General features: G+C 38.1%; 2 protein-coding genes across 2 annotated transcripts; both read left to right on the top strand.

The window, feature by feature from the left end:
• Positions 1–289: 289 nt before the first annotated feature.
• Positions 290–2,059, top strand: LOC109543985. Its single transcript, XM_019913949.2, has 3 exons — positions 290–976; positions 1,066–1,630; positions 1,685–2,059. The coding sequence occupies exons 1-3, from the start codon at positions 568–570 to the stop codon at positions 1,977–1,979; spliced, it is 1,269 nt and encodes a 422-aa protein (XP_019769508.1). The 5' UTR covers positions 290–567; the 3' UTR covers positions 1,980–2,059.
• A 916-nt stretch (positions 2,060–2,975) lies between these two features.
• LOC109543989 lies at positions 2,976–4,627 on the top strand. The gene is made up of 3 exons (XM_019913954.2): positions 2,976–3,581; positions 3,634–4,174; positions 4,228–4,627. The coding sequence occupies exons 1-3, from the start codon at positions 3,173–3,175 to the stop codon at positions 4,520–4,522; spliced, it is 1,245 nt and encodes a 414-aa protein (XP_019769513.1). The 5' UTR covers positions 2,976–3,172; the 3' UTR covers positions 4,523–4,627.
• Positions 4,628–8,614: the final 3,987 nt, after the last annotated feature.

Here is an 8,614-nt window from a genome sequence, read left to right as displayed (position 1 = left end):
ACTCAAAGTCCACAATGACAAAAAGCTTGATCACCTTGAATACTTTGAAAATATCAATCTAATGATTTCGCACATTTTTTTGAATTGTTTGCACTCTTATCTAACATCGTCGCATTAACTGGATTGGTTTAGCTTAAAGCCTGTGTCCCATGCATCCGTTGATACGATGGCACGATGATACGAAAGTGTTTCTATTGGTTGGAGATCTGTCAATTCGTCCGCCGTGGTACGAACTGACAGATCGCCAACCAATAGAAACATTTTCGTATCATCGTACCATCGTATAAAAGGATGAATGGGACACAGCATTTACTATTGCCATGCAAGTAATTTCACTTTAGAGGTCCGATATTTTGAGTGGCATGATTTTTCAAACTCCAAAAGCTGGGTGACTGCACTGTGGCTATCTCATTACATGCACAATTTAGTATAATCGTCTTATCAGTTCCAGTGTGATAAAAGTTGAAGTAAAATCTGTTTGTTTCATACTCATATTCGCAGTTCCAGTCTGATCAAAGTGGAAGTAAAATCTATTTGTCCGAGTTCAGATATTAAAGAACGCCCAACATGTCAAAGAGTGATTATTTGATCAAAGACCTAGAAAATGTCATCACCGGCATCGATGGTGAAATAAAAAAGATCGACATATCCAGATTAACCGCTCCCGGGGAGAATTATATGAGTTTGGTGTTTCGTGTGGATGTCCAAGTGGAAAAGGATGGAAAAGTGGAAACCGTTCACGCAGTGGCCAAACGGCTACCAACTGTTATAAAAATGGATTTTAATGCGGTCGCAATGAGACATGAAATCAAATGGTACTCTGAAATAGCGCCCTTGATCAAGGAATTCGGACAGGAATATGGAATAGATACAGACTTCTATCCAGAATGTTTGGGATCGAGACTAAGTATGGACACAACCAAAACAAACGCTGATGAAGAATCAGTTTTGTTGCTTAAAAACATCAATCCGGACGGTAAGTGACGAAATATACTGGGTGGTTCGAGTATGCCCGTTCACATACAGCTATAGAAACTGTTTAAAAAAACTTATTACTGTTTCTAGGCTTTAAAAACTTCGATCGTATCATCGGCTTTGACTATCGCACTGCCAAGGCATTTCTGCGAACGCTTGCCACTTTTCACTCGATTCCCCTGGCAATGAAATTCAAAAAGCCCGAACACTTCAAAATCATCAAAAAATACCTGGAAAGTGTCCTGAATGATGCTGCTCTACTGGATCCCCCTAAGAATACACCTCCTAATGGATCTGATACTAAAGCTGGTGGAGCCCCAGACATCCATATGTCTCCTCGTATCACCTATGAAAAAATGCTGGAAATGCCTGCATGTCAGCCCTACAGGGCAAATATAGAAGCGATGAAGGAGGCTAACAAAGACATGAGAGATGCACTGTTTACGCCAGCTGACGAACCCTGGGCCACTATGGTACATAACGATTCATGGGTAAATAATATTATGGTGAAGCTCAGAGGAGAAGAGGAACCTCTGGTGAAAATGGTGGATTTCCAAATCTGCACTTACTCCTCATTTGCTAAAGATTTGGTGTTATTCCTTCTAACTAGTGTGCAAGATGATGTCCAAAGGGAGCACTTGGATGATCTTCTTCGGTAAGGCAAAAGCTGCCCCATTAAACACCCACAAAAGAAATACATTTGTTACAGATACTACTACGACCAGCTCACTTCCAAACTTGAAAAATTCAACATTCCCGAGTTGAAGTTGAGCTATAGTGATTATTTGAAGGAGTTGGAAAAAGTCGCTCATGCTGGTGAAATGGCCCATGTGATTTTCTTTGTTAATCCAGTGTTTGCCGAGAAAGGAAAAGTTTCAGATTTTCTGGTTGGCGAAGGTGACATGGCCGAGGCCTTACACTTAATGATAAACAACCTGGGAGAACGACAAAAGCAAAAAATTGCGATCATAATGGAGTTGGCTGTGAAACGAAATTGGGCCTAGATATCGATTCGTTTTCTGATTCTTTACTCTTGAGCTGAGTGAACAACTGATATTACGAGATTACATTTTGTCAACTGAAATGTAGAGCTTTATTTACTGCTGTACAACTGATTTACGGCAGTGACCTTCTCTTTAAAAAAAAATAAATAAATAAATGTTAAGCAGCATTGTATAGACACTTAGACTCGTACTAAATATTTCATCTCATAAATGTCACTTATGTTTTCTCCGATATTTCCCCATACCCCGCCTATATGTATAGTACAAGTGCAGGTGCTAATAAATCTTGCCAACGATGCGTAGAATAGACAGGAAAGTTTTATAAATATTGATTCTAAAAAGTATAAACGTTCTATAAAGTTATCGAAATTATCACAATTTAAAATATTACGCACATGCAAATGAAAGCATGGTAATTATAACATTATCCGTACTTATTGCAAGTGTTTAATATCTTATTTTTACTACGCACAACTGAAGAATTTGATGAAAACTTTTAGACATTTTTAACGCAGCTCTATTTTTTTGAATTGATTTTGAAAGAAAATATTCAACAAAAACCCTAGCTGTTTTTAATAACACAGTAATTGAAACCGATAAACTGTAAAAATCCTTTTTAAAAACGAACAATTACAAAAAAATCTGCAAAGTTTTCCAATGAAAAAATCCCTTCTTCAACAAAGTTGACAATTTCCCTTATTCAAAAAAAATCAGGATTTTTGATAATTACTGTCGCCTTCTAGGTCAACAATGTAAAATCTTCTTTATTGACTTCATTACTTAATATTTTTTACTTGCATCAAAAATTTTTCAATTGCGTAGTAAAGTACTAAAACGAAATCTAATTCAAAGGCCATTAACAATGAAATAAAGCCAAATCAAGTATATTAATATTCTCTAGAGCTAATTAGCAACTAGCTAACAAATGAACATGCGAGTTGTAAATAGTACAAAGTCCCGTTAACGTTTGTTGGACTACAAGATAAATTTAACTACAAAAATTTTCAGTTCTCACTAGGATAAAAGACGATTCATTACAGCCTTGACCCATCAGAAAGACGGAAATTTTTAATTCGTTGTCGGTTCATCAATTGATTGATTGGCCTTTGTGCGTCCCAACAGCCTTACACTCGGTTTTAGTAGTTCGCAAGACCCGTTTCGACTTTTTACAGTTGTTTATTGACCAATGCATTATGTCGAGTGCTGGCTATTCGATCAAAGACTTAGAAAGCATTATTACCGGTATAGACGGTGAAATCAAAAATGTGAAAATCTCCCGATTAACCGCCCCAGGAGAAAACTTCATCAGTTTGGTGCTTAGTGTGGACATTCAAGTGGAGAAAAATGGACAAATGGAAACAGTGAATGTTGTGGCAAAATGTTTACCGGCTGTACAGAGAATGACTCTGAACTCAGTGGCAATGGCCCATGAGATTAAATGGTACTCGCAGGTGGCACCTTTGATAAAAAAATTCGGCGAAGAATATGGAGTAGGCACATATTTCTTCCCAGACTATCATGGGTCAAGACTGAGTATGGATTCGACGAAAACCACCGCGGATGAAGACTCACTTCTCTTGCTAAAAAACATCAAACCTGAAGGTAACAGCAGGCTTTAAATCAAATTTACTCTTCTCCAGAAATAATTTCTTAGGCTACGAAAACATAGACCGCCACATTGGATTTGATTTGCCCACTGCAAAAGCCTTTCTACGGGTACTAGCAACATTCCACTCCATTCCTTTGGCAATGAAGTTCAAAAATCCCGAACAGTTTCAAATTATTCGAAAATGTCTGGACAGCGTTCGGGAATACCCGGAAGCACTGGCCCCTCTGTCAAACACTCCAGGAGAGCCCCAAGGAGGAATCCAGGCCCCAGCCTTAACGTGCAGCAAATTGCTTGAAATTCCGGCTTGCCAGCCCTACCGCAAGAACATCGAAGCATTAAAAAATAGCGTCAAAGGGATGGCAGATATCTACTTTGCTCCCGCTGAGGAGCCCTGGAGCACGATGGTGCACAATGACTGCTGGATAAATAACATGATGGTTAAGCTCGAGGCTGGAGGCGAACCGCGAGTGAAGTTGATGGATTTCCAGATCTGCACCTACTCGTCATTTGCTAAAGATCTGGTTTTTTTCCTCTTGACCAGTGTGGAGGATGAAGTTCAAAGGAATCATTTCGAGGATCTTCTTTGGTGAGTGAAATTTGTCGAGGAATATATCCGGGAAAAGAAAACTCCCTTTGCAGGTATTACTATGAGCAGCTAACGTCAAAGCTGGAAAATTTTGCAATTTCTGAATTGAAACTCAGCTACGCGCAATATTTGGAGGAACTGAAGAAAGTGGCTCGAGACTGTGAAGTGGGGCATGCTGTTTACTTCACTAACACCATTTTTGCTGAAAAGGGGACTATTCCCGATATTTTGGCAGGTGAAGGTGACCTGGTCGAATATCGGTACAACCTTCTGAATCGATTGGGGGCACGACAACAAGAAAAATTAGCACTTATAATAGAAATCTGTGTGAAGCAGGGATGGGCTTAGAACTATTCGTAAATATATTTAAATAGTGCTTTTGTTGCCTCACTGCGTTGGCTGCTATAAAGTTGTTAATTATATGTGTTTCATAAAAATTGTATATTTTTTCAAGCTGTTTGATTTGATTTTAATTGGCTTCGCCGCCGTCCAGATGCCCCTGACATTAATTTTCCTGATGATGCGTGTTTCCAATTTTTTGCTAGTGTTGCGACGTCGGTAAGCTCGGGTGTCACGCAAACGTGTTATATTTTTGAGCCATTTATGGTGCGCACTTCTGAATTTAATTTCATAGTAATTTCCTGGTGAAGCAGTTCCAACTAATTAAGTAATTTTAGTGCATTGTGTGGTTCTGGTGACGTTTATATCAGACGGCATATTTTCTGTTGGCTTAAAGTGCGCTTGATTTACAGTTACAAGGAAAATAATGTTGGATCATCCATAAAGTGCATTGTTCCAGAATGGATTTTTTATTTGGACGTCCATATGGGAAGCCATTTGCGGTCGTTTTGCCACGAAAGCCGTTTTGTCTTCTGCTCATAGACAAAGTTCCCTTATGCCAGTCCCTTCTCGAATATTTAGAACCCAAATTGTTGCTTCCTTCTAAATCCTCTACGCCTTCAATCTTTCCACTGAACGCAACTTGTGAAAGAAGGCAAGAAGTTGGCTTTGGATGTTTGCTTTTCATCACATTTTCGTATGCAGGAAGTTTTTCGACGGAACATGAGGCATTTTTCTAAAGAACGACATTTCGAATTTCTCCAGTTGGTTTTCACGCCCGACTTATATTTTCAATTATTTCACTTTCCTATCCGAATATCTTCTTCTACATTCTTGATTTTAGGCGAATCGCCTGTTCAATTATCGTTCACTTGCGTGAGGCTGTCGCTCCATCGTTCTGCTGGCTGGGTTCGTGAGGCTGTCGGTTCATCCTGCTTATGTGCTCGTTCCATTCCTTCTTCCTGTTTGCTACCCATTCATTAATGTTCTTGACATTACAGGCTGTACTGATATCCTCGCTGCTCTCTCTATCCAGCAGTGTCTTTCCGGTGATTCTACGGAGTATTTTCATCTCAGCTGTCTCTAGGAGTCTTTTGGTGTTCGCTGTTTCTGGCCTGGTTTCTGCGGTATATTTTATCACCGGCCTCACTCGATTTAGTGTCTGTTCCCATACTCTTACTGCACCATTGTGGTTTGATCTCTCACCTCTGCCTCAATATCCCCAAAGCCGGAAAGTTCCACGCCAAGAAAGTTACATTTAATTTTCCGCTTTTAATAATAATTTTTAGTTCCAGTTTGCATCTTAGAGGGGCTTTTGATGTTGTTAAGCACTTTGTTTTGGTCGGTGATATTTTCATATTTAGAGACTTGGTTGTCAGGTTGAATAAGTGTAATAACCTTTGTAAGTCATCTTCATTTTCTGCAATGAGAGCGGCATCGTCAGCATAACACACTATTTTGATTTCTACATCCCCCATTTTGTATCCCTTTAGCCCTCGAACACTTCGAACAATTTCCTCCATTATTAAATTGAAAAGGGTTGGACTTAGGGAGTCTCCCTGACGAATACCGCTACAGGCTAGTATTGGTTCTGTGAGGTCTCCTTCTATTTGTGCTCGTATTTTGTTGTTTGTATATATGTTCTCTATGGTATTAATGAGATTGTGTGGGATTTGCCTGTTGTAAAGGAGGTGCAGGAGGTCTTTCAGCTGGACACTGTCAAATGCTCTAGTTAGATCAACAAAACATATAAACGCTGGCTTCATATAAACACGGCGTCTGTGCTTAGTTGTTAGTTTTAGAGCAGTGCTTGAAAGGTTTAATCCTCTATAATTTGATGGTATTCTCTTGTCTCCATTTTTGAACATTAATTAGCCCAGTGTGCTCAAAATCAAATCAAAATATGCTTTATTGCCACGGAAAAATTCACAAAAGCGAGTAAAAAAACAAAACCAAATACTACAACATAAACTACGTACAGTACAATGTACAGTAACAGTGGCAAAAAATTAAAAAATATAATAAAACAGTACAAAATATATCACGTACAATCGTCATGGACAAACACAGAGGTCATCAGAGTAAGTCAACCACCCACCGCTATAAACGGTGCAGAAGAACCATACAATTTAAAAGTGCAAAACATGGGTGAATGGAATCAAGTAGCACCCCAAACCATAACAAGGAACAACTGTTGACCCCGTTTATGTTATTGCAAGCGGATCGTGATCATTGATAGTTATAACAATTGACGTTAGTGTCCGAGATATTGAAATTTTGCTCGTTGAACTTGAACCCAATACGCTTTCGCTCCGCTTGCAACTTGCGGTCCCGTTGATAAACAATAAAACCAAACATGAACTTGCAAACTGTTGACCCCGGAGTAAAAAACTGTAACTACCATACAAATCTAATTAACCCCCCGGCAACTACCGCATGTGATGCCCAAACGGAAAAGTTCAATTTAATGAAGTTGAAGAGTAGCCAAACTCAGAAAAAGGACACTACACCAAGTACCTAAAAATCGGCCACAGAATAAAAACGTGTCCTTAGGAAGTGTGATTTTGCCTCTTTCCGAAATTTGGAAGACGTAGGGAGAGATTTAAGATGGGATGGAAGATGATTGTATAATTTCTTGGCGTTGTAAATAATTGAGTTTTTAATTAGTTCCGATGAGGGAAAGGGCAGGCAAACATCTTGACTTGAGTTTCGGGTAGGGTACTTATGGTGTGGCCCCTCCGGAAAGGTGACTCGATGTTTGCGTATCAAGCAGACTCCAAGATGAACAAAGTGGGAAGGGTAATAATTCCATGGCTGCTGGATCGCCATTCATCTGGGATTTTGTGTTGATATATAATTTTCGGTATAAAAGTTGTTAATTCTTCTGTTAGTCTTTGCCCGCCGTATTTGAGCAAATAATTTTGCATACCGTCTTGCCTGGCGCTTTTTCTATTTCTCAGTTTCTGTAGTGCGTTTTCTGGGTCCGATGTATCGATCGTGGCATCTTCGTTAATAGTTATTTCTGCCATGTTTGTCGTTTTATACAGGTCGGTTTAATATCTGATCCACTCTTCCTTTTTTTATGTGGGTTGGTTCTAGCAGTTCATTGACCTCCTTTCTGTGCGATCTTATGAATCGCCGTATCTGCTTTTGAAGCCTGTAGAAATCACCTTCCAGGCGTTTGGAGAACATTTCCCAGTGATCGTTTTTGATTTTTCTTATTAATTCTTTAGTTTTGTTCCTAACTTGCTTATATTCATTATCATTCAATCATTCAATTAATTCATTCAATTGTACGCTCCAATGAAATATAAAAGAAGTATAATAACGGCACTTACAGATAGAGCCATTAAATTGTCACATTAGGAGTATAGAACAAAAACTCTTGAAAAAATAAAAAATGTTATTTTTTGAACCAATCATAAAGCAAAGGATAAATAAAATACACAATTCAACTAAATGGAAAAACATAAATAAAAGAAGAGAAAGTGATATCAAGTATATATCATTACTATATGTACCGGAAATTAACATAAAAATAAAAAATATATTCAAACCACATAATATCAACATAGCAGAAAAAACTAAAAACACCTTAGCAAATGAATATTTCACAAAATTTAAACCTAGAATTGACAAGTTAGACACGCCTAATGTAATTTACAAAATAGATTGTTTGAATTGTGATAACACATACATAGGTCAAACAGTTCAATATCTAAAGATAAGAATATACAAACATAAGTATAGCCTAAGAAAAAATAACGAAAATGGTACAGCATTAGCACAGCATGCACAACAGAAGTTGCATAGTTTTGATTTTGATAACACAAAAATACTGATTAACGAGAGTAATTATAATAAGAGAAGATTCCATGAAATGATATAGATTAAAAAACATAACAATGCTATGAATTTCAGATCGGATACCGACAATCTTAGCTCAGTATATCATACTATAAACAGTATTTTATTCGCTTTGTGTCCAAAATCGACAAAATTAATACTCCAAATATATGCCAAGGCTTAAAGTAGCAACAACGCTACACATGTAAGTAAAAATATTTGAGTATCTGAACAAAGAATTCTAGTCTCTTCCCA

Source organism: Dendroctonus ponderosae, unplaced genomic scaffold (genome assembly GCF_020466585.1).
Source record: "Dendroctonus ponderosae isolate FM_Combo_2020 unplaced genomic scaffold, Dpon_F_20191213v2 Dpon_F_20191213_1, whole genome shotgun sequence".
Classification (NCBI taxonomy): domain Eukaryota; kingdom Metazoa; phylum Arthropoda; class Insecta; order Coleoptera; family Curculionidae; genus Dendroctonus; species Dendroctonus ponderosae.
The sequence above is the reverse complement of the archived record's forward strand: the minus strand, read 5'-3'. Positions and strand labels throughout refer to the sequence as shown.